Source organism: Bombus pyrosoma, linkage group LG12 (genome assembly GCF_014825855.1).
Source record: "Bombus pyrosoma isolate SC7728 linkage group LG12, ASM1482585v1, whole genome shotgun sequence".
Lineage (NCBI taxonomy): Eukaryota > Metazoa > Arthropoda > Insecta > Hymenoptera > Apidae > Bombus > Bombus pyrosoma.
Genome location: NC_057781.1, coordinates 2664065 through 2691074, shown reverse-complemented (window position 1 = coordinate 2691074; position 27010 = coordinate 2664065). Strand labels below are relative to the sequence as shown.

The 27010-nt window shown below is 31.8% G+C and overlaps 4 protein-coding genes across 4 annotated transcripts; 2 read left to right on the top strand and 2 right to left on the bottom strand.

Moving 5' to 3' along the window:
- Positions 1 to 285: 285 nt before the first annotated feature.
- Positions 286 to 4763, bottom strand: LOC122573652. Its single transcript, XM_043740317.1, has 11 exons — positions 4547 to 4763; positions 4260 to 4354; positions 4014 to 4168; positions 3804 to 3934; positions 3593 to 3728; positions 3149 to 3527; positions 2543 to 3078; positions 2086 to 2458; positions 1680 to 2005; positions 1356 to 1590; positions 286 to 1287 (listed from the first exon to the last, which is right to left on the bottom strand). The coding sequence occupies exons 1-11, from the start codon at positions 4623 to 4625 to the stop codon at positions 925 to 927; spliced, it is 2808 nt and encodes a 935-aa protein (XP_043596252.1). The 5' UTR covers positions 4626 to 4763; the 3' UTR covers positions 286 to 924.
- Positions 4764 to 4990: 227 nt separating this feature from the next.
- Positions 4991 to 6994, top strand: LOC122573653 (ubiquitin-like protein 7). The gene is made up of 4 exons (XM_043740318.1): positions 4991 to 5406; positions 5601 to 5806; positions 5877 to 6013; positions 6087 to 6994. Exons 1-4 carry the CDS (start codon positions 5262 to 5264, stop codon positions 6640 to 6642), a joined length of 1044 nt encoding a protein of 347 aa, XP_043596253.1. The 5' UTR covers positions 4991 to 5261; the 3' UTR covers positions 6643 to 6994.
- Positions 6995 to 7561: 567 nt separating this feature from the next.
- On the top strand, positions 7562 to 22800 carry LOC122573651 (bumetanide-sensitive sodium-(potassium)-chloride cotransporter). The gene is made up of 18 exons (XM_043740316.1): positions 7562 to 8160; positions 11029 to 11458; positions 17442 to 17601; positions 17670 to 17765; positions 17905 to 18096; positions 18163 to 18339; positions 18497 to 18636; positions 18879 to 19178; positions 19262 to 19487; positions 19576 to 19697; positions 19764 to 19899; positions 19971 to 20182; positions 20263 to 20504; positions 20579 to 20724; positions 20822 to 21149; positions 21231 to 21382; positions 21455 to 21563; positions 21653 to 22800. The coding sequence occupies exons 2-18, from the start codon at positions 11192 to 11194 to the stop codon at positions 21786 to 21788; spliced, it is 3141 nt and encodes a 1046-aa protein (XP_043596251.1). The 5' UTR covers positions 7562 to 8160; positions 11029 to 11191; the 3' UTR covers positions 21789 to 22800.
- A 742-nt stretch (positions 22801 to 23542) lies between these two features.
- Positions 23543 to 27010, bottom strand: LOC122573648 (N(G),N(G)-dimethylarginine dimethylaminohydrolase 1). The gene is made up of 5 exons (XM_043740302.1): positions 26616 to 27010; positions 26186 to 26288; positions 26014 to 26111; positions 24370 to 24465; positions 23543 to 24274 (listed from the first exon to the last, which is right to left on the bottom strand). The coding sequence occupies exons 1-5, from the start codon at positions 26871 to 26873 to the stop codon at positions 24020 to 24022; spliced, it is 810 nt and encodes a 269-aa protein (XP_043596237.1). The 5' UTR covers positions 26874 to 27010; the 3' UTR covers positions 23543 to 24019.

Here is a 27010-nt window from a genome sequence, read left to right as displayed (position 1 = left end):
TATTATATTCATAAAGTATTTTATGATTCAATATTGCAAGTGTTCAAAAATCTTTAAGTTGTTACAGTGTTAAATACTTTAACAATTATAATCATTTATTTCAATATTACACATAAAAAAATGTCACTTTTAAAAATACCTATGGTATTTTAATCTTTTTTTACATATGTATTTAATAATATAACAACTTTTAAAAATACCAGAATATATTGTATTTAATTAATACAAATTAATATTACAAACATATAAGTATAAAAGTGTTGTTTTAAGAAAAACTTAACAATACTGTAAGCTTTTCAATTATTTCACATTGGATACTACTTAAAGTATTGTTTAATACAGTAGTAATATTACTGTAAATTGTTATATATCGATATAAAGGATTCATAGTGTACAAATATTACCTTGTTTTAGTAACACTTAGTATTAAAATACTTTCGTGCATAGGTTTGTAATAGCAATTTTGCCACAAAAATCTTGTACAATTCATATGTAATGACTTGGAAGCATATACATAATTACTCAATACAATCATATTAAATAAAAATAATTCTATAATTGTAATTATCACTTTTCATATTATAAATTGGCAAAAACAATACTTTGTTATATAAATATCTTATTAGATCTTGAGAATGTTCCCTTAGATATATGTATGATTATTTTCACATAAATATTAAATGTCACTATAATATGAATTGTTCTACTGAAAAGAACAATTAAAATTGTATTTGAAATAAGTGGAATGCTGTTATGTTACATTATTCTATACTAGCAAATTTTGTTATAAAGGAACATTCATAAGCTCTTTATATAATTGCTTTTAGCACAGTATGTATATACCTGCAGTCTTGTATAGCAGGAACTGATATTCATTTTGTATACTTAAACAAATATTCTTTTATATTTTCAAAGCTCAAAAAATTATGTTTCTGGCACGAACCTATGTAAAGCACTAGTCAAGACTAGTAAAGAGCTTTGAAGGCCCTGAGGTAAATGCCTTTGTAACCATGAACCTTTATACTGTTCTATATGAGCCAACATTTTGTTTGCTACATCAGTCCTAAATGTAGGAGGCAAATTACATATACCTAAATTAATCACTGCAAGGCCCATATTACTATTTGGATTAACACCAACGCCAATCAATGTTCTGCCAATTTTACATGCTGTTAACATTAAATCAGCGGTCAACTGGAGCTCTTGTAGTTCCATTGATGCAAATTTCGATGATAGACTTCCTTCATATAATGAATGTGAAATACGTTTAACTTGTTTTGTTACTTTCTATTAAATAAAGCGAGAATATTATTCATTTGTCTTTAATATACTCCAGGTTTTATAGTTTTTCTTACCGCAAATAAATCAGCCGAAAGGTATTCTAAATTTACATTATCCGGATCTGTTAATAACCTGTACAAAGTTGATCCTCGATTGTCAGGGATTTGCTGTAGATCTTTTATTCCTTGATTCTTACTTAAAGTAAGTACTAAAGTATCTAAACGCCCTAATTCTAATATTGCATTACCAATTTTATATTCAGAATCTTGAAAAACATGAATATCTAATAATTTCGTAATACATTTCTGCCTGTAAAATAATATAGAATTTCTCTTTTTAATACTTCTACATGAATCTGTAGCAATTATACATTATTTTTAATTTAATATATTTATTACCTTGATCCAAATACTTCAGGTATTTCATAGTTATCATTAATACCTATATCTACTTCACTCGCTGGGTTCCATGCCAATCCTGCTGCTATTAAATATCCAATCCATGCAAAAGGATGAGGAGTAAGATGATGACTTCCAGACCAATGAGCTACAACTATACCCACTGAATCCTGTTCAAGAGAAGTTTTTATTGCGTTCTTTGTATTTGCATATGTTGATGCTGGACATCCTGCTAAACTATTATAACTTGCTGTTCCAGAACTAGGTAATACATTACCACCTGCTGTTCTAAATGCTTCTGTCCATTCAGAAAAATCATAATCAGCCTGTAATATAGTATTTTATAATAACGAATTCAATTCAATTTCGATATTATATTTATTGAATCACATATAACTTTATTTACCTGAAATCCGTATTCAACAAGAATAATATTACTGGGTATGTTATGAAATTCTGCTTTAGAATGTAAGCCATTTGAACAAAGTAGTAAAGTTGTATTTGGACCTAAATCTAAGATATGCCAAAGTTCTTGGAGACAAGAGTATGATTTAAATACTTCTGACATATCTGTTTCTATAGTTTCATTAACTGACAAATTCAAATCAAGGTTCTCTGCTTGAACAAGCAAATTAGCCAATCTAGGCCCAACATGAACGTAACTTAAACTTGGAAATACTGCTAATAATTCTTGGAATATAGGCCACATTTGTGACAAATGATGTTGTCCTACATTAGAATCAACGTCCAAAGTTGGAACTAAATCCAAATGTCGATCTCTGAAATAAGAATTGTTTACAAAACATATTTAAGTTACATAAATATAAGAATATAAGAAAAATGTTACAAAATTGTACACACACCTGCAGTAACGATCTAGAGTAACCATTTCTGATTTTGAATAACATAATTGCCAATCACAATTTGGTGTAAGTCTTGAATATAAATGTAAGTAAGATATTTTAAATGAAGACCATAAATCGATCATATGAAGTAAGTATTCTAATGTAGGTATTCGTCCTCTCGGTGAGATATCTAATAGTATACCACGATGAGTAAATCGCGGTTCATCTTTTATAAAAACTGGTTCGATTTCACATGCTTCTGATTTATTATGATTTTTACTTAATCGCAAAATCTGAACAAAAGTACAAACTGCATAATGTAAACCAGCTAAACTTCCAGCACCAACTTTAATAGTATTTTGTGAAATATGCAATTGATATCCTTCAGGTATATTAAACAGACTTTTATTAACTATACATTCAATTCGGTTATCAGTCAATAATTTGCCAGAACTAGGATGTACTTCACCAATTTTAACGTCATAACCTAATTCTAGTAAATGAGTCCTGCTAATTTCCCAAACATCTAATATTCTGTGTATGGATTCACTACCCTATATAACAATACATTGTATAAAAACTGAATAAAACAATATGTATTATAGTTATCTATCAAAAGTATACCTGTATTATAGATATAAAAAGTTCTTTCCCAGCAATAAAAGATGTAGAAGAATTTTTCAATTCAACAATAGTTTTTGGTTGTGGCCAAAGTAAACTATAAATTCCATCTTTTTCTGTACTTTTAGTGGGGCTTTCTTTGCCTGATTCACGTAATGGTAAGTCATAAACTGGATCTAATGATTTGGTAGATTCAATAGAAAGTTGACTCATGTTACTTGAGATGCTTTTTTGACAGAAGTTTCCGTCTGTAAATGTTGCAATTGGGCTATGCATTGTTTCACTGTCGTTCGATACAAAGTTTGATAGAAATCTTTGAAGAAAACAGTGCAAAGATTGTTTTCCTCTAGTAAGATCATATGGAGTCTTCCCTGCAAAAGTTCTATAACACAATTCTTTAAAATATGTTTCAGCGTATGTTATAGAAATACAATATTGCCTATTTACCCTTTAGTTGCTCGTACAAGGGGATTTGCACCAGTTTGTAATAATTCTTGACAAATAGCAACATCACCACGATTTACTGCATCATGTAATGGTGTAGCACCACAGCCATTAACAGCATTTACATCTGCCCCTCTATCTACAGAAAAATTGTATGTGTTAAATTAAAAAATAAAAAATAAGTTTCACAAAATTAATACTTTTAAAGTAATACCAATTAAATATGTGACAATATCTTTATTTCCATAACAAGCTGCCCAATGTAAAGGAGTATTTTTACTGCCATGGGAATCCCATGAATTTACATTTAATCCAGCATCTAATAATTGTACTACCCTATCCAACCTTTAAATAATTGTATCTTTATATGTAAAATTATTTTTATATATCATATACTTATATAATAAAAATATTGATCACATACTCAGATGCAGCAGTTGCTCTTAATAACTCTTCAATATAAGTACGACGTATTATGTCACTTGATGCAACATCTACAGCATTATGTCCATTAGTATTCTGGACAGCTGGATTAGCACCACAGCTTAACAATGTTCGTACTATATCTGGTTGATTTGCCTGTGTTTTAATATAAACAAATAAAAAAAGATCTTAGTCCTTATGAACTTACACAAATTATTTGTTTATGATGTATGATATGTATGATTACCTTTGAAGCATATGAAAGGAAAGTACCTTCTTCTAGAAGTGGTTGATTTAGAATCTTTTCCTTTGTTATACCTTCAGTTGCATTGCCATTCTCACCTATCATAAAAGTGATATAAAGATTTTGAAAGATTGTACTTTAAAGGATTCAATATACGAATTATAATCCATTTTACACGATACATTTTTATTCACTCTGTTATTCTATTTTAAATAAAACTATTTTATTCACAACATTATGTGATAATTATGTTTAAAATTTAAATATAATGTAAAATTTGTGACACGTACATGCATCTAAAAGGGATCTAATTATATCGGTACGTCCATGTTCAATAGCTGTACGAATATTTTCGCAAATGTCTTGCATTTCTGCTTATTCTTATGTCATATCAAAGTTGTATATTGCACAACATTATAAACAAATTACTTGAATGTCAGCTATGAAAACTTATTACAAACATTTCACGGAACTTTCTCGTCATATTGCCAGTGCAGCGTTAGGTTGTATATCGCAAAAATATCGATATGCCGAATGTATTCAACATCGAGTCATCGAAATCATTTATCGATTTAGTAAATTTTAAAAATGTTATTCCTAAGATATATATTTTAATAATTAAAATTTCAAATAACGTCAATTATAGTTCATTCCGCATGTAAATATGATGAATTTATTTTTATCTAATAGTTGGTCCCTTTTTAATTTATAATAATTTGAATGTGTAAAATATCGTTTGCATGTGCTTGTTTTATTCTTATTAAAAGTTCATTCATAATAATAAAATATTAAAACCAAGTTAGTAAAAGTGATTTCAATTTCAATCAGTCAAAAATATATGATAGAGCGGCTAAAAAATAATGTGAAGTCAAAAGCAATAAAATGATATAAGGGACACAATAAATGCTTCATGATGATTTTGTAAAATCGAAGAGTGTATCGATTTGAAAGTGTATCGTGTTCGTGTTCGTGTTGTGTTTTCTGTGTAGTGTTTCTGTGACAATAATGAGTTCAGAATTGATTCTAGGTGTACGTTTAGATCCTCAAACATTAACTACCATTAAATTAAATGATATTAATTTTAAGACAAAGGTTGAAAAACTGAAATATGAAACAGCTGGAAGGGTTAACCTATCAAAAGATTTATTTGGTGAGATGTTTTCTTTGTTTCTTGTTTCCATTTCTCTTGTGAATCACAGTGTTTTAAGTTTTTTAACATTGAAGCAATAATGCAGTAATGACGTATTATAAAAATAATGTATAATCATCTTTGTTAAAGTAATTTTTAAATTATAACCATAAACATATTTAAAACACAAATATTTTTCTTTTGCTTTTCCATAGAATTAATTTATTGTGGATGTGTCCTTGAGGATGATATGACTTTAGAATCGTATGGTTTGAAAAATGGTTCAATGGTACATGTTTTAAGAAGAAGGGAACCAGAACTGCCATCATTTCCTAAATGCATATCAGAAGACGGAATTTTACAACTAGTATCTGCATTTAAGTCTTTCAAAGAAAATCCTGGGCTTCGAAGTGCTTTAAATGTACATTAATTACTATGCACTTACGTAAAAATACTTAAATTTTATTACAAAATGTATTTGTTAATTTTAGCGCATAGGTAAGAAACCAGAAGTTATGGACAATATCATTTCATCTTCTCCTGGATTACACGAAGATACAGTAGCAATTGCAATTTTACAAGACCCTGATTTAATGTCATATTTCACAGATGTTGATACTGTTAGAAGGTAAATTCTATTATGTATATTTTTCAACACTATAATTCTAGAAAATTATTACGTGTGTTAATTATATGAGTAGATTTGCAGAAGCACATCCAGTCTTGGTGGAAGCTGCTCAAAATATAGCTGCAGCTGTTCATGCTGAAGCACATAACAACGTAACTGTTGGCTCCAATTCTTCACTATCTAATTCACAGCCTGCCGCTTATTCTTATAGTTTAGACAATTTAAGTGGTGATGAAGAAATGGCAGGAGATTCTTCTCAGTCTTCAGATTCTACACAAACACCAAATTTATCTTCTAATCCAACAAACTCTACCGTTACTGTTGCACAACTTGCAGCAGCAGTTTCTAGAGCAAGAGCTGGAAGTTTTCCCCTCTCCAATCCTGCTTCTTCCACTTCAGCTGGCAGCACGAATTCTGGAATAATAACTACGGAAATGTTTACACAAGCTATGCAGCAAGTTCATTCACCGTCCGTTTTACCACGCTCTTCGGATTTACGACGAATGTTAGCGCAAATGCATGAACTAGGATTGCAAAATGATACATTAAATCTTCGAGCATTACATCTCACAAATCATGATGTAATAGCGGCAATTGAACTTGTGTTCAGCGGATTTAGCAATAATTAAGTTTATAAAATTAGAATCACCAGTGCCCTCATTTGAACATTATATACAAAAATATAACGGTATATGTCTTATTTTTATGCATTAAACTGAATGATCTTTATGAAATTTAAAAAATGGAAATTTTCTTTAATTTCAAAAGAACTTCAATCATTGTAATTTCTCTGGTTTTAAAAACAATTGTTGAAAATCTATAAACAAAATTTTCGAGCTAGATATATAAGATAAAACTTTTATGTTAAAATAAGGAAAAAGAATTATAATCTGTTTATATACTTTTGATAATATTAATAATTATATTTTATACAATTTTGTTAATGTACATAAAACCGACAAATATAAGGAAGTAATAAAATTGAATACTTAGTAATTAATATGCTTATTTCTTGTGAAATATCTCTTATCATTTAATATTTTCGGAAACTGGTGGCTTTGCCCATATATTTTTAATAATCATTAGAGAAATATACATACGTGGTTTATGTTAATTTTATACATTTTATAATAGCATGTGCAAACCATGTTGTGTAATAGCGGTATTCACATTGCAATATTAAATAAATACGTCATATCCTTTAATTTTATGGTAATAAAGTTTTATCGCACTAAAAATAATATTAAAAATTGATCTATTACTCGATTCTTATTTGTTATTATCCGATACAGTAAATACATTCATACGCATCCATATATAATAAAATTGAAGTAAATAAAATTTTAATTGAAAATATTACAGTCTAATAAAATATTCAAAATAATCAAAAATTTAAAACTTACACCAGATAAAAGAACTACAAATTTTACGAACTCAAAACTTAAACTCAAAACCTGCAATTGCAATACTACTATATATTTTTTATTTGAAATAGACGAAAAGGAGAATAGATTATTCATAAAGGATGTTCCGACAGCGAGTAAATAACGTCTCGGAGGGCTTTGTAAGAAAGTGCATGAACAAAATAACGCTTGTATCGCGATGATCTTTATGACATGTGTACGAAGGTGGTGCACGCGTATGTATACGTATTGGTACGAATGCGATTGCGTGTGAACTAGTGTGCGCGAGCGCACGAACGGTTTAGCTAGAGTGAAGGGGAATTGTGCGATGTTCCGTCAGTAGGAATCGGGATTTTGTGACGGCTGGACGCGTCGTGGAGTGGCGAGTCTGAGAAATCACACGAGCACGTATGACAGAAGCGGCACGTGCTTACGCAAACGTATAAGTGTACACACCGGTCCAGTTTTCGTACAGTGTAAGCCCATTGACAGAAAGGACAGTCGCGTCGTGGTGTAACTGGACATTAGTTGAGAAGTTGCCGGCTTCGTTTTATGTTACCTGACATGCGGTCGATTATATTCCTGAAAAACATCGAATGTTAGGATCGTTGTTTTATATTTAATGGACAGATGTGAGAACAAATCGAAAGCGTGAATATTCATGGCGTGAGGTTATGGGGGGATCGAATACCTGACGGATACTCTGTTCTACTTGACGGCCTTTTTACTTGACTGAGAAAGAAGGTGAAGAACGAAATGCTTGCTTCTATTTATTCCCTTATACCTGATCCCCTTATGAATGATTCCTTTTCATACATCTGCACTGGCCTTTCCCCTCTGTATCTATACGAATAATGCTACAAAATATTAGACTTTATTCTCCGGCGTCTAGGGTGAGCCGGCTTCCTTTCCACAATGAACCCCGTAACGTTTCTTCAAACTGTATATTTTTTCAAAATGTTTATTTTCTCAGATTTTCGTCGTTTCTCTAATAGAACATTTTACAATATCTCTAATATAACATTTTATTATATCTGTTAAAATACATATCTTTCTTGGATCAATATTGGAGTTGATTAATTCCGTTAGCAAATTTTTTAAAAGTTTGTATTCTTACAGTTAAATTTTATATATTGTCACGTGGACTGTCTATATATATATGTGTGTGTGTGTAATTACATAAATTAATCTTTCTTAGTTGCTAATCGGGATTTTGAAATTTTCATGAACAGACTACGATTAATCGTGAAGTGATTAAAGAATATCCGAAAACTTAAAAAAATTAAGAGAGAGAATTGATTCCTTTCTTTCTAAAAAGACCAATCGGGAGGCATGCTAGTGTTAATATGAATTAGTAACACATGACATAATATATGTATATATATTTATAATAGAGAAGAGAGAAAGTAGCTGCCCTTTTTCTGATAAGTAGCAATACACCGACCTTTTATTATTTGTTGACATACAACGACAAGCTTAAGAGAATAATAATCGTATTTAAGATAGAACGATAACGAACGAAAATGATTTTACTTATATGTGAATCGACGACACAGTTGAAATATGAAAAAGTAGGTAGTCGTGAGAGTTACCAGGATATTTGCCACGGTCTCTTGCTTGTCACGAACGTTTTCGTGAACATTATATGAGCCAGCGAAGTACGACTTCCGGTATTTCGCTCTAATTTCAAATTTTTCATGGAATAATTGAATTGAAATATATTGGATTTTTAATATTTATGTCAAGTCAATAGTCAAAATAGTGTAAACGAAATAAAAAACTGTTTGATGATGAACGAAATTTAATCAAATGATATCGTATACTTGCATGGAAGAAGACCTTTTCACTTGTTGATTAATCTGATATTTTCCTTGGCTTGTATAAAAATGTTGCAAGTCTACTTAAATTATGTTTTTAATTTACCATAATAATTTTCAAAGAGAAATAATAAACAATTTCTAAATGGGCCATAATTCGAAACTATAGGTAATTATTATACTTAAATGAACAATAATTTCATATATAAATTCAATGATATATGATCGTTTAACAGTTTCAGGTTAATATGTTACGCGATACTCCTGCGTTGCAGCTATTTTGAAATGATACGGACTGACGATTCGTCGTTAAAAATGCAGTTTTGAACTTGCGTAAATTAGAATGATCTAGTTAGACGTTAATCGAGACCAATTTTTGCGGTAATTACTTGATTTACTTTATGTACTTCGACTTACACCGAAATTTGCTCTTATAATAACAAGACAAAAGATCACATAAATTCTTTTCACAACTATTAATTCTCTTTACGATTCGATTCTATTCCGATATTAAATCGGAGTTAAGTTAATTGTCAAGAGCGGAAAATTAATTGACAGCGAATAGAGTGCTTTTCCATTATCAGTATTACGTTTTCTAATTCCCATTTTAATGAAATATTTATGGTAGTAAAATAACTATCATAAGAAGCTGCTTATAAAGCGATTAAAATAGTTATACATTTGCTTATGAAACTTTTCCGCGAAGCGTTTAATTGTTCGTTTAAAGTACACCCAAACCATTAACCGTTAAGGATGCATTGCCAGCCTCCCCTCTTTTTTAATCTTGTCATCAAATAAATTATAAAACGTTTATCAAGTAATCGAGTACCGCCCAAGATCGTTTCACGGAAGCAGCGTACCATACAGAAAGAACCTTTTCTCATTTTCCATTTTATTAATCTGAACTTCACAGATGTTGATAAATATTTTCCTTCTGTTCGTACATTAAAAAATAAGACAGTTAGTTTCTACTCCAATCAGGAAACTATCTTTTTACGGCGTTGGAAGAAACGATTAATTCAATAACTAGATCATTCATGCATTAACCCGTCGAGAGCTAGTAATTATGTGCGGAGTGTTGTAAACAAGGGTAATTTCATAATTGACAAGCCTACGCGGCAGTTGTTAACTAATTGTAACTGGAGAACCAAGGGCATCGGGTATCGATCGTATTTAAGACAGACTGATTCTAAGAAATGTTGCGAATACGGATTTTCACCTGATTTGTCCCATATTAAAATCGAATACTCGCGAATAATTCTGTGTTTACAATGGCATTTGCAAATAATCTTTACGATCGTTGCTTTCGCTCAAGATCGTTGTAACTTCGCCCCCTCCCTTCGTTCTTCGAACGCCCTTTTCAGCTAATATTATTCAGAAATTGCAAATGCCAGTCGCATCTTTGTAAACAAAATTTCTCGGCGGTTAGTTAAAGATCGATTAGAATTATCAAACTGCGAATGTTTATGCATTTATGGAAAATTTGAAGATGCAAAAATTGTACACTTACAAAAAATTAAATTAGTTGACAAATCTATGAATCTGTCTAAATATCCGCGGTCTAGCTATTAGTCAGTTTCAACCTTTCTTTTAATTACCAAACCACATGTATAACGCAAAATGACAATAGATCTTCGTCTTCTCGATAAAAACAAAAGGAAAACGGGGTTCCCCGTTAAAAAACCTTCCAAGACTTGACTTACTCTTACAAAGGCTCGAAGAATATTATCCGTAGTTAACGATTTACAAACTTGCATTCTTGAGCCAACTGTTAATAGAGAATTTTAATTCGAAGGTGAATCAGTAAAGGCGAAACGACCAAGCGTCCAGCTCACCAGCTTCCAGAAGACGTTGTCGAACCTGATCGTCGTCAGCTGCATCGTCAGCGGTGTAACGAACGAAAAGTAGAAGAATCACAGAGCCAAAAACAAGTAATCAAAGAGATATTGAAGGAGAAGATGGCCCACGAGAACGGCGTAAACGGCGATAGCGATTCCGAAACGGTGGAATTGAATCCCCTGAGAAGAACCAGATTCCACGTAAATCGAGTAGATAGTCTGGAAGGTCGTGCCAGCCTTCTTGGCGAACAGGAAACGAGAAAGTCTCTTAGGCACATGACGAGGGAGGCTCTCCCTAGACTGGATAATTATAGAAACATTATGAGTATTCAGGCTGCTCATAGACCGTCTTTGGACGAGCTTCACAATCCCACTCTGCTTAACAAGGTAAGGATGATGATACTTGACCATTAATAGGACCGCTATTACTTTGTTTTATAATGCGTCGGTAGTTGTGTTCATTATGATTACGACGATGTGTGATATTATGCACTTGGTATTCTTCTCGGTTGATTTCCAGCTCCAGACGTCTTTGAATCACCCAACACGTGCTTTTACGAGACAATTTTTCACTTCATTTCGATGTCATTTTGATAGACGAGCAAGTTTATTTTCAAGTCTCGTTATCGCGTTATTTATTGTTCTTTAAATTGCTGAATCGTATAATTGAATAGTAAACTCGTATAAAATTTGTTTATCGTTTAAGGAGGAGTTTCATAATTATTTCGTGGCTACTAGGGCAAGATCAATTTAATTTCAATTGAGGTGGTAGGTAGAATTTACGCTTTATGTATATGGTTGATGTCGTTTTACATAACGTCGCTTGCATTATGTTTGCACATCGCGAAATTGTAATTACAACAAACGATTAATCAACTTGCAGCTTATCGCTAACTGAGTCAGTGCGTCGGTACTTCGTTTACAGACTAAACATTAGACTTCAGCGACAAGGCAAATAGTTGTGGAAAAGCATAATCAATGAGACTCCACCCCGTGATAAAATTATGTTGGTCACTCGAAAGTTCCCCTTTGATATTTAAATGAGTGTCAAGCCTTAAGATCGAGTCAACGTTCGTTCGGAGAATTTTCGAACTATATGATATAGTATACATATACTACGAGAGTATTCGAACACTTATCGTAGAAAATTTTCATGAATATAATAACACTTTTTGAAGTTTCATTAGCATTGCAACGAAGTGATACGAATGTCACGATTATACTGGAAGAATGTATATTAGCAAAGCTAATTTGGAAATGTATACACAAATTGCGACGTACCTATCGCAAATATACGTTTGATAAAAAGATTGTTATACGAAAGATAGTCTTATTAAGTACGAGGCTTATTGATATAATAGATCACTGACTGTTTAAATAATTCTGTGATTTTAATATCTTGTAACTTTCATATACATTTACAGCATTCTTACAAACTATCTTGATCGTAACATAATCGTATGTAACATACAAAGTATTTTGTATGACAAATGTATGGTACAGTATATTTAAAATAAGTTTCTATACGTGTTGCCTTGTATAGTCGTCGCGTTTAACAGTGGTACGTCGATGCATGTACGAACACATGCACGTCGGTTGACACGGTGTACATTGACATTCAAGCATTTCTTAACCGAGTTCGTCCCTTATCTACGACCCTCTCTCGTCAACTACTCCGATCTAAAATTAACCAAGTATAGTAAACGTGGTCGTGCACGCGTTCGCCAACGAACAATGCCTTACAGATTCGTTCATTCTTTCTTCATATATATGTTCATACGTCTGTTGCTTGTCGATGAGATAATAATTAAGCAGTTTTGTCAGGTTGTAGGAAAAAGAAAAAGCAGAGAGAAATAATTGGAAGAATTTCACGAGACTACCACAACGGAAACGAAGGGAAATGAACAGTATTTTATCTTCGTTCGTACTCGCCACGTTGATTTATCAAAAGTCTGTGTATATTGAATGTACTACTAGCTGCTGAATCGGTGTATTCTTTGTATCACATAGCGTTCCGTTTCCTGTTTGCGTTACTCGGAAATAGTAGCAGTCAATGGAAGCGGTGCTATATTTACGAGCTTGTTCGATTTAAATTTATTCTGTGTCGGAACAGCGATAATTTTTTTTTTTTTGATAATCGGATTGTCGTTAGTTTCCTATGAATATTTTAGTATCTATACACAGTGTTTATTAAACGTAGCTAAATAAGGTTGTTATTTTATTCATTTTCTGAATGCCTTCTAATAAGTTACATAACTTACACGATTAAAGAAAACGATATTCATCTTGTTCTATTTACCGTGATTGACCTATTCCTTGTGATAACAAAGAGACTTCGTTAAACGTTATTTTCTTAATCTTTCTTCCACTAAGAAACTGATTAGAACGTTTGTGTTTATTCACATCATAATGTTTCACTCTGTCGACTACAGTTGATGCAATAGTCCAACAACACGTTCGATACATCTGTTAAAACAAAGATTTTTCATATCCAAATACCTTCTTATGAGACACAATTTGTCGTTTGCTATTTATGCGTGGGCCAGTATCGAATTAGATGAATTTCAACGAATCTGATTCCATACTACACGTATCGAACAGCTAAGTAGGGAGCAAGACGTAAATATACCATGTTTTAAGAAATAGTACTCCTAGAAGCGATAACTAAAACGACTAGTAGGGTTTCTTAATTGCATATCCCATTGTGTAAAAGTATTTAAAAATACACGGATTAGAAGCGATTAACCCCTTTCTTGATTAACCCCAGCTGAAATCATATAACGACGGAACGGACGTTACATTTGTTCCCATCAAGTTTTCTCGTTTCAAGTTGACGATAAATCCTGGCCAATAATCATAATAGAACAGTTTCGAGCCAGCAGAACTTTTTCACTAAGTCTCATGGCATGTTTAGCTAAATATAAGCTCCGCTAAACTGACTACTACGACGAAATATGATATGTCCGGCATAACCGTAGGATAGTAATGACTTAAATTCATCATCTAGATTGCCCCTGACACAGGGTTAACTATAATTCAACCTAAATAAATTTCAGATACAATCGAGTTCGCTCGATCGCGTTGATGCGTATAATCAAATCGATTGGGATGAGTCGGTACGGCCGGCTTATTCCATTACGAGCAACCACGTTCCTCAGGTAATCCGAGGAAGTTGGTTGAAAGAGAAAGGAGAGGAAACGGAGCGTCTTGTACAGTACGTGACGAAACGGAAACTTTCCAAACGGATCAAAGGAGAAAAGGGCGCTAGAGAACGACACAGAGTTAGAGAAAGCACATTGTGTGGCATACATTAGGTGAATGGCCATTTTTTGACGATGTTAACAGGTGAAAACGCACGTGCATAGTTTATCGATCGTGCATTTGGATGTAGAAATCATTTCCCGACGCGCTCTTCTTTCTTGTTAATTAAAAATGGGGAGAAAATATTCCATTTCCGTCTCTTTATCTAGTCTACGTTACTTGCAATAATTTAACAATTAGCTGCGTTATCCTTAGCAAATTTTCATAGTAAATTTTCAAGCATCGTACGTTTATAATGCTTCCACTTTTTGTTTTGCTTACAGAGTCATTCGCTACTGCTGTTAAGTTTATTATCAATATCTATTTTTAAAAATTTGAAAGTAATCTACGAACCTAAACAAGCTTCACTTTGAAAGATTAAAAAGTCAACATTGATTAGCGATGCCTCTTTTATGAGGTTTTTAATTAAAAGATCAAGAAGGATCGACAAATATTGGTAAAAGCGTATGAGCAATTTTTAGTTTTCGAGGCGTATCGATTCATGCGAAGTCAAACGAATTCTTGAATCGTAATCTTTCGAATCGACAGAACTAATTAGCAACGCGTCTTTCAGCAGGATGAAAGTCGACTATGATTTTGTTGTTGTTTATTCCTATGGAAAACGAGCACGATCGAGAGCTATTTTTGAGATCGTTGCCCATTTCGTTAGAATTAATTAGCAGAGACTTACTTCCGCGAGGATAGATTATATGGCTTTTGCCATGAAATCTTAGAAATCGCGTGTAGGAACGCAGTAACCTTCGCGGATCGTAGAATGTTAAAATAGAAACCCCCACGTTTGGCTGAACAATTAAAGCGTCACTTGAAGTGATCGTAAATGCCATGAGACTGTCTCATCCACAACGCAATGCTCGACAAATCGTACCGTCTATTCGAGAAATTAACATCTTTGTACAAGCACAATAGAACTTTGTTTTACCATGAGGCACGATTTACTTTGACCATTTTATCACGCGTTTGTGTCGATGCGATTATCTATTTCTCTTCGTCTGCTTCGCCGTACCAAGACTATACGAAAGTCGTTGAACGAATTTGGTATCAATGCATGTACTCGTTCTTATTACTTCATCGTATCAGTCGACCGCAACGTGCAAAAGGTCAACGATGAACGATTCAATTTTATTTGACTAGATCGATTACAGAGTAATAAATATGTAGATTGAACGACTGACGACAGTGAAAAGAAACGAATAGAGAAGAAAATTGAAATATCACTTAAATCCAAATTGTATGGCACACATGAGTTAATGACAGCATCTGTAGGACCAGTAAAACGCGTGCTCCGAATACATTACGAGTCGAGAGATAAGCGTTCGTTATTATTTGACTATTATACCACGTATCGTACGGACGTGTCGGTTTGAAAGAGTGTGTATGTGGCCAGTAGGCGAGAAGCGTGTTCTTTTCCCTGTCGATTTTTTCTTTCGATGCAACGCGCTCGTAATTCACTTATGCGCGTCGTAAGTACTTACGTGCATGATCTGCAACGATGAACAGACGACTCATCTTTGGACAGGCTGCTTTTTCTCTCCAAGTATATCTTCATAATGTACTGGTTCCGAGAAAAGAAGAATCAGGTTGGTGCCTCTAGTTGTATTTAAATTTCAAGGTACAATAATTGCAGTAAGAGGATCGCTCGAGAAATTTTCTCTCGTTAAGTTAAACAATTTTCGGCATTGAGAAACACGACACGTTTTTGCAGAAGCGATGAAATTGCTGAAAGTCAAGTTCAAGTTCTACACTTATATTTGGACTGCGTTATCGAGATTGAAATATCGAACGATTGAGAACCTGAAAATGTTATTTGACAGTTCATAAGCTTCCTGTTAGGGTAGCTTTATTTATTTGACCGATTCGAGGAACATTCTTGTCACGTTACGAAGGGTAAGTCGACGCAAGATTGGCTCCGTGCAGATGCTTAAGAATAATTTTACAATTATACCGAACTTCAAGGCACGATATTCGAGGATATAACGGGAAATAATGGGATGAAATAATCGTCTCTCTAAGAGTTAGAAGCTAGTTGAAGCAGGCTTGTAGGGAAACATCTTTGAACCACGGATATTCGTGCTTGCTATTTATTCTTCGAATAAATTTTTGGCGTATTAACGATAGAAAAGAATCATCGTATTAGTTGAAGCAAATTAAAATAAGCTGCTATAAAAAGCATTTAGGTAATTGAGAATACCTAAATGTTGCGGTTTCGTATCGAAAATCCTTGGTTTCTCTATTCATCGTAAATATGTTATTACAGAGAGTGTAATTCAATTAGTGTTTACATAGTAGTAGCTTGTTTTTAAGGCTTCTACAATCGTTTGTTTGATCAGATCCATACGTATTTAGAGAGACGAAAGTTCCTTCGCAGAGTTCGCATCGACACTACTTCGTTCTATAAATTCCACTTTTCAGCTTTCATTGATTTAGATTTCCATTGTTTTAATTTCGATTATCGTGTTTATTCTGTTACGCCTGGGATTTACAGCGTAGATATTGTCAATATCGTTATCAATCTTGTTTTTCATCCATAACGAGTAAAATATATTTTTGCTTATTAATAATATTCGCTGCTAATCGTCGACGTTTACGAGCTGAATTTCTAAAAAGTATCTGAACATTGGGCGACGCGTGTAATGTATGACATGTGAGGCATTGTTACGTAAATCGTTAGTCTTCATTGGTTGACTGGCGACCCTTCCTCTAGACGAATCACCTTCAATGCCGATAACCACCTCTAAATCTCAATTTACGCGTAACGCTCACATAGAGAGATCTACGAATCTCTCGATAAATTCTGCAGTTTATTTCCATAAATGCTTGTTTGTTCTAATGGACCTGAAAACTGAAACAATCTTATTCGTCATCCAAGAAAATCTACCAGCTATCGACCAGTATGTGGGACGATGATTTAACTTGAACTTGAATGAAGTAGATAGTTGATTGTAATACATCGATGTTGTATTTCTATTCGGGCTTAAACTAAATTGAACGATAATCAGTCGCGAAATCAATAAGTCGCTTTAGAATTATGCTTATGGCTTTACTGTCGTAGGACCCAGGCTCGCATATATTACCAATAGCACAGGTGAAATCATCGATTTCCGGTATAAAATTCGGATGGATTCAGGGAGTCTTATTGAGATGTCTTCTGAATATTTGGGGGGTGATGCTCTTTCTACGACTCTCTTGGGTCGTAGCACAAGCTGGCATAGGTAACTATGAAAAAAAAAAGAAAATGTATTTTATAGACTTCATGTGATTTTCCTTCTGTTCCTTTTAGGGGAAGCTATTTTATTGATTTCAATAACGACAGCTGTGACCACAATAACATCTTTATCGATGTCGGCGATTAGCACAAATGGGCTCATTAAAGGAGGTAAATACCAACGAATACGTACCTATTATATACTATCGATTCGAACAATGATTAGAAAAAATGTGTCTACGTTGGTCGACACGTTTTGCTTTCTTCATTGTCTCTGGTGTCAGCCGATAAGATTAATTACTTGCCGCAGGTGGCACGTATTACATGATTTCCAGATCACTGGGACCCGAATTCGGAGGTTCTATAGGACTTATATTTTCTTTGGCGAATGCAGTCGCTTGCTCCATGTACGTTGTTGGCTTCTGTGAAAGTATGGTTGACTGTTTAAAAGCGAATGGGATTTGTATCGTTGATTGTGACAATACAGACATCAGAATTATAGGTCGGTATAAAAGGCCATGTACATGATTTTTTTGGACAGAATTTCTTATGGTTCCCTTCCGTACAGGTTGTATCACGATAGTTCTGTTGCTGTTGATCGTTATGTTCGGTTTGGAATGGGAGGCGAAGGCTCAGATTGGTTTGCTGATTATTTTGCTCATAGCTATCGCCGATTTCATGATTGGCACCATCATTGGTCCTAAAGACGATCAGGAACGGGCCAAAGGATTTATAGGATACAACGGTAATACATATGGTTACTGCTGATAATATCATTTGTTCAAGAGATAGTAACTAAGTTATGAATTAAATAACGATCAATAATCAACATATGTTGCAGATAAAATATTTAAGGTTTTTACAATTGTTTAACTCATATCCTATTTTCCATATGTCCACAGCTGATCTACTTAAAGAGAACTTTTATTCGGACTACAGATACAGCGAAGGGGTGGAACACAACTTTTTTTCAGTTTTGGCTATTTTCTTTCCTGCGGCTACGGGTATCCTGGCAGGTGCGAATATATCCGGTGATTTGAAGGTGATTTAGCCCTTTCGTCTATAGGGAATATCTTAGATGTTAGAATATCTTCTAACATTTTAATTGCTAAGAAGTTTCATTGATATTACATTATATTGTTATTTTATACATTACATGTTATAATTACATTATATTAAATCTTAGCATTTAACTCGCCGTATCTTAACGTTGCATACATCTGTAGCATTAGCAACAAATATGTGTCTATTATAGTCTATACAGAGAATTTATATTTTTGATAGGATCCACAAACAGCTATTCCTAAAGGAACACTGTTGGCTATTCTTTTAACAACTATATCTTACCTATTTATGGCGCTTATGGTGGGCGGCACAGTTATGCGAGACGCGTCTGGTGATATTAATGACTTGTGGAACATTTTCAATAGTTCATATACTGCCTTATCGAGTTTGAATGCGACTAATGAAACAACTGAGTCCCCAATTGCTACCTTAAATACTAGCGAAATAGTATGGAGCATGTATGACACAAAATTTAATTGTACAGGACATTGTCTTTATGGTAGTCATAATAGTTTCCAGGTATTTCTTCTAACAGTTAGTAATCAAAGGAATGCGAATGAATATTTAATTTTCATATTGACTATTTTATACGATTGTTTTAGGTGATTGAATTGGTTTCTGTATTTGGACCATTTATTTATGCTGGATGCTTTGCAGCAACTTTATCAAGTGCCTTAGCATCACTAGTTTCTGCACCTAAAGTATTTCAGGCACTTTGTCTTGATAAATTGTATCCTGGAATAGAGTGGTTTAGTGGTGACAAAGACAAAGAGCCAATTCGTGGTTACTTTCTTACATTTATAATTGCTGTTGGTTTCATTTTAATCGGTTAGAGTTATACTATCTTGTTCTAGATAAATAATGACATTATTCGCCGATATTAATTGTTTCGAATAAAAAATTTCATTTATTGTAGGAGAATTGAATGCCATAGCTCCGTTGATCTCAAATTTCTTTTTGGCTGCCTATACTCTTGTTAACTTTAGCACGTTTCATGCTTCATTGGCTAAACCAATCGGTTGGAGACCAACGTTTAAGGTACAATTTGCATTAAATTATTTTTCTAACAAGAGATTATTAGTCGCAAAATAAATTTTATTCCAGTATTATAATATGTGGCTAAGTCTTGCTGGTGCTATTCTCTGTGTTTCTGTGATGTTCCTGATCTCATGGTGGACAGCGCTAATCACGTTATTCGTAGTTCTAGCACTTTATTTAGTAGTTTCATACAGAAAGCCAGGTAATATTTTACAAATTAAGTATTTTTTATGTTGTAATGATAACGTTAATAATCTAAAAATGATTTCGTAGATGTTAATTGGGGTTCTACGACACAAGCTCAGACATATAATAACGCCTTAAACGCTGTTCAGCAGTTAGATAGAGTCGAAGAACACGTTAAAAACTACAGACCTCAACTGCTAGTACTCAGTGGTACTCCAAGTACAAGATCAGCGCTCATTGACTTCGCACATTATATTACTAAAAATAATAGCTTATTTATTTGTGGGCATATTATCGAGGTACAGTATTTTTCGGTAAGCAGTGATAAACATTTTTTATGTAATGTTTAATACATTTAAATTTCCATACTTCACCATAGTCACCAATTTCATATAAGACGCGCAATTCCATGACCGTGAACTGTACTTCGTGGTTTAGAGCGAATAAAATTAAGGCATTTTATTCCATGGTGGATGGTGCAAATTTTCAAGACGGCACTACTTCTCTTTTGCAAGCCGCTGGCTTGGGAAAGATGAGGCCCAATATTTTGTTAATGGGCTACAAACAAGACTGGGCGACTTGTCCTCGAGAAAATTTGAATATGTACTTTAATGTAATGCAGTAAGTATTTTTATATAATTAAATATAATAATTAAGTGAAATCAAAATTTCACGAAAATTTTATATATATATAGCAAAGCTTTGGACATGCATATAGCAGTAGCACTTCTTCGAATAAGCGAGGGTTTAGATTGTAGCACGGTTGTAGGAGATGCTGAAGAACAAAAGAAAAATGCGCAAACAATTCCAGGAAATCAAAGCTTCTCTCAACTTAGCCAGGGTTTGTGGAATATCTGAAAAGCTTGTTTTCATTATCATTTCATTAAATTTTTCTTATAATCCTTATCGTATCATTAAACTAATATTTATTCTTGCAGCTAGTAGTACGTCAGATATTTCTATTCCTGGGAGTCCAGCTCCAAGAAGGTCCAAAGTAATTAACGAATATCCTAATCCAACTGCGCAAGGTCAACGTGAAAATCAACAGAATTTTCTACCGGTAGCAAAAGATATACTTAGTACCGTAACAAAATTTCAGCGTAAGCAAAAAAAGGGTACGATAGATGTATGGTGGTTGTACGATGATGGTGGTTTAACCCTTCTGCTACCGTATATAATCAGTACAAGACGTAATTGGTCTAATAGCAAGTTAAGAGTTTTCGCTCTTGCAAATAAAAACTCAGAGCTCGAATATGAGCAAAGAAAGTAAGTATATAATATGTATTTCTATGAGCAAAAAAGAAAGTTAAAACAAATTTATTAATATTATTATTGTTTTATCATTAGTATGGCAAGTCTTTTATCGAAATTCAGGATAGATTACTCTGCTTTGAACGTGATACCAGATATTTCAAAACCAGCTCAGGATACTACCAAAAATTTCTTTAATACACTAATAGCAAATTTTCAAGAAACGGAAAATACAAAAACAGACGATGGTAGTATTATGTTAATTACACGCGTATTTTGATAAAATTCTAAAAAATTCCTAAAAATCGATTTATTTTCAGATATCATTAAAGATTCTGAATTAACCGCTATGAATGAGAAAACAAATCGGCATCTACGTTTAAGAGAATTATTACTTGAAAATTCAATGGAAGCTAATTTGGTAGTTATGTAAGTAATTGTATAAACAAAATTACACTTTTACCACCTTGTTTTTAATTCACTGAAATTATTTTTGTTCTATTTTATTCTCCTTTCAGGACATTGCCAATGCCTCGAAAGGGTGCTGTATCAGCACCTCTTTATATGGCTTGGCTTGAAACTTTAACACGCGACATGCCACCATTTTTGCTTGTTCGAGGCAATCATACATCCGTCTTAACTTTTTATTCTTAATAAGGGAAAGCAAATAACAATACTTGTGCACTGTGACGTTAATAATTATCAAAGTTAATTGAAGTATTTTACCAATGACTTAAACATTATAGATGCACATACGAATGAATTGATTAAAATGAAAAATAGAACTGTCGAATAGTAAGAGGCCTTTATAATGAGAGCGGCACATGTTTGAATGAGTTAGTATTCAGGTGTGTTTAGTAAGGATTAATCCCTGAATATATTCGAATACAACGAATGCAGCAAGACTGTATCATTTGTTAAAAACACGTTCGCTACGATAACTGTTCCTGAATTTTAAAATGTTTTCCATCCACCAATTATAAAAAAGAATAACTACATCCTCATAAATATGTAAAATAAATGATGATATCAGATACTGTAAATTGTACAATCACCAATAACATGTTTTACATATTTGATTACAATTATTCAAAATTCCGATAATATATAAAGATGTTATAGTTAATTAATTTATTTAGAAAACTATTGACAATCGTTGAATAAAATATTTTGAATAATTATAAGCAAATATGAACTATTAAAATAAACATTTGAGAAAAAATACTAGTCCTAGGTGTAGCACTATAATTAAAATTGGTATCTATTTATATCAAAGTATAAAATCATGTATAAAATTTTAAAATTAAATTTACATTGCAGGTACTATACTAAGTCACTCATAATAAAGTATTGCAAATGTTTTGTGAGAACATTTTTTAAATACGTAAATCTATTATTTTATTAATGGACCTAGTAATGAATACATTCACATTCCTCCATTCACTTAGGTAGGGAATCAATTAATCAAAACTAGACTATAACGTCTAGCATATATTTTTTATTTTGTTTACAACTTCATAGCTTTATACACTTCGGAAAATTTTTTGAGAAATATACAGAATGACACTAAACCTAATATTATAACGTGTAAAATATTCGTTGTGAAATTATTTTCGATTTACAAAATTTATATAACTGCAATAAAAAAGAATAAGAAGAGTTGCAAAAACGAAAGAAAAATTTGGATTAATATGAAAACATGTATATTAAAGTATATAAAAATATAATAAACTGATTTTAATATTATCATAATTTTAAGAAATATCAAGAAATTATATTATAGTACTACAAATCGTATTGATACTCTACAGTTGTAAATTTGCCAAAACGGTTTAAGCTTGCTGCAATATATATTGTGTATATATGAAATTTGTTATTATACAGAAATTTTACTTCTCCTTTTGCTCAGTAGACTCTTAACTCATGTAACTTTGCTATAATGTGAATCAGCACGTTAACTCTTAACTATCAGTGCTTTTATATATCATTAACTCTGTAGTATATAATTGAATTATAGAAGAACTCTATTTGAATAGGTGAACATTAAGTGAACACTTTTAATAGACTAGTAGCAAATGCATTCAAAGGTATTAGAATACTGATGATTGGCGATTCTAATAACTGATTTTTAATAATATAACACAAAATATCAAAAGTCGAAGACATAGATTGATATTAGGATTTTTATTTTTATTTTATGATTTTGTTCTTTTTGTGCTTAATTAAAAATTCATTTTGATTTACTTGTATAATCTATAAATCAATTTTTTTTTATATTTTTAGTCTTTATAAAAAAGAAATTTTGTGCAATATAATTAAATTACTATAATATTTTGATATTAAATTTATTGTATGTAAAAGTTCATCATATATTATTAAAATATAAAATATAATAACTAAAAAAACAATCATAAAATAGGTTTGAAATCATGAAAATATAAAAAATATGTATTTATAAATGCTGTCATAATCAAAATTGAAACATATCAAAAAAAGAAATATTATATAAATGGCAAGATAGAAATTATGACTTCATGTGATATAAATCTACAAATTAGGTAAATAAAGTCTCAATATATTATCTCTACTGTAAATACGTTAAAATCAAATATATTAATCTTCTTAATTATAAAATCTCTTTTATATTAAGATAATCTTTTTATAAAATAATTACAAAATAATCTTTCTGTTCATTGAAGTAGTTATTAGAGTTTTGGAGTGACGTACGTGCTACGTCAATATTATAGTTTTTTGCACAGCATTTTGGTAATATTTCCTATTAGAAATATTTAAATTCTTGATTTTATGGTTCACATCAATATATGATCCTAGCAATTTAACACGTTTGCTAGGTTGTCATAGGTTTCTGCTCTTCATTCCGTAGCTTAAATACTGCGAATATGTCTGGGTCTACGCACCAGTAAACAACAAGAAGTTAAACCAGAACTAACCTTTGCTAATTCAGACATACGTAAGGATCTGGTTGGAAACTCAATTTTTTCTGCAAAAACTTTACTTGATTGTGGAATCTCATCTTCTGATCTATGAATTAGAGTTCCATTAACATAAAGTACATTCGCTGCAGCATCTTCAGGCACAGTTAATGTTTGGTAACTATAAGTTGCTTCCCTCTCAATTCTCTGCATTATAAACAATATATTATATAAAAGGTGGGCAAATTGAAAAGATATAAACAAATATAAAAAGTAATGATATTTTAATTACAAATAAATACCTTCAGGACTTCTTGAGATTCTTTTCCAGCACCTACACAGATAATATCAGGGCCAGCCATTGTAACTAAACCTTTAAGACGCTTGGATTCAGCAACCTATAAACAATAATTGAATAAAAATATAAATATTTTCAATCTCAAACAATACATGAATTGTAATCAGGAATGCAATAATGATAAAATTATTAACCTTCTCTTTATATTCATGATATTTACATTATTTCAGATATAACTTAAGTTAGAACAAAATAGATACATATTTAGATAATTTAAGCATCATTTTCATCAGTTAGCTTTTATAATAAACACAATGCATAAAATAGAAAATAAGAAATGAATACATATATATAAGTCCTCTGTAGCATTGCATAAGAGAAATAACCAAGTAAAATTGATGGAATTACTATTTTTGATTTATGAGTTTAATATGCATAACAAGAGTAGCAAATAATGTATCTTCAATCAATTATTCAAATTTTATAATTATAGAAATTAAAATATACTTTTTAACAAAAATATTTTTGTATATTTTACATACATTTTTATTATATATACTTGTTATAAAATTGATCGAAGTTGCACCGTATAAAGTTCTGCAATATGACAAATTTATGCAAAAGGATACAAGCATTAATCACATGCAAGAGTGAAAGATGATCTTGTGTATCAGTGTATGTATGTGTTTTATGTGCACAATTACACAAAGCCATAACTTACATACTATGTATATAAAACTCCATTTCTGAAAGCATTCTGTTTAAAATCTGTAATGGGTAATTGTAAAAAGTATATTCACAAACAAATTTGTTGGAACCGTGCAAAATTGTGTTTCTAAATCGTGAAATCTTTTTCAATATAATATGCAAAAGAGAGTCAGTCTAATACACCCAAACCTGAATTGGGGCTGAGGTAAGACTCTCCACTATCACCTCTTCACCACCATCACCCACCTTAAATGAATACCAGAATGGTAAGTTGTTTGATCTTAATCTTTTGTTGTGGTCAATCATATTTTATAACCTATATGTGTAAGTGTGTGTGGGTTCACGCGCATTTATGTTATGTATTATATAAGTAGTATGCTTTAAACAAGTTTTCTTAATATAAGTAGTAATATTTTTTAGTTTAATATTTACTAAGAAAACTATTTGATAATTCATATGCAACTATTAATATAGACTATAATTATTAATTTAATATATGCTACTATAAAATCCAAAATACAATTACCCATATCATATATTATTACATGACTTCATTAAACTAACTTTCAAGATATAATAATAAAGATTACATTATATAGGTACTAATAATACAAAGAAGTATATTTCTAAAACAATCACAATACACATATATGTTTTAATTTCTTTATAACACATGATACTCATTGATGACACAGATTATATAATGAAATAAAAATGTTGAAAAATATCAAATAAAGTCCCACTATGCAAACAACATCAATTCCTTTTTACTTTAAGAGATATTTAACAAAATAATTCATGCATTATTTTACACTTTTAAAGTAAATATAGATTTATATAAAATAGAGGACTGAAATGTTAGTGTAATATATATTAAAAAGCAGATGACTATATAAATTATATTAAATACTAGTAACATAACTTTTAATAATTAACCAACCTTAATAGGTACACATGGATATTCTGGGAATGCTGCTGCAACTGCTCTTGCACCTGCTTCATTAGTATAATGAGACAATCCAACAAAAAATTCACGACCTATAATAATCATTTGCTTCTGTTTAGTAATTTGGTTGTAAGTTCATTAACTTAATATTAAAAACAAAACTTACCAGTAAATAAAACATCTCCTCCATCTAGACGAGCATTTTTGTCAGCTATTTCTATAAGTGGAATTTCCAATTCCTTCTTTAGAACAGCTCTAATTGTCTCAATCTGGAATTAGATCATCATCATTTTAGTTATTCACATACTGGAAACATTACAGAATAATAATGTTAATACATGTAACAATGTAATGAAGTTATATTCTTTTTATGTGAATATGCACAAAATAGTTGTTCAATTCATATTTTTAATTTAATGTTATAATCTGATATACAATATAGTATATTGATATATACTTAAAATGATATTTAATGATTTAGCTTTTCTCTTAAATAATATAATAGCATAATACACTGAAATTTCATTATTTATATAAAATAATAATAATATAATTAGAAACTACTTGTTAATTACTATACGATTTTATAAATATACCTCTTTTAGGCGCGATGGTTCATTGGGCCGTGCTATAAGTGCAATACCATTGCACACAACTGCGATATCTTCGACAAAAACACAGAGCGGTGAATTTTCATCTGGTGGCATTTCAACAACGTCGATGTCGAGTTCTCGTAGAAGCTGAGCAAGTGCCAAATGTTGAGTTCTAGCTTCGTCTAATGTGACCTCGCCTCTTGTACGAAGCGAAAGAGGAATTCTACATAGAACTGCATGAGTATAACGATGGAGAGGCATGGTGCTTCGATAAAAAGGCTTCCGTGTCAAAGTTTATCTGAACTTTATTACTTCTCGTTTACGTAAATTATAATACAATGATCACAGAACTAGTTCTACGTTTCTACTAACTTCATTGGAACGCCGATTGCAACAAA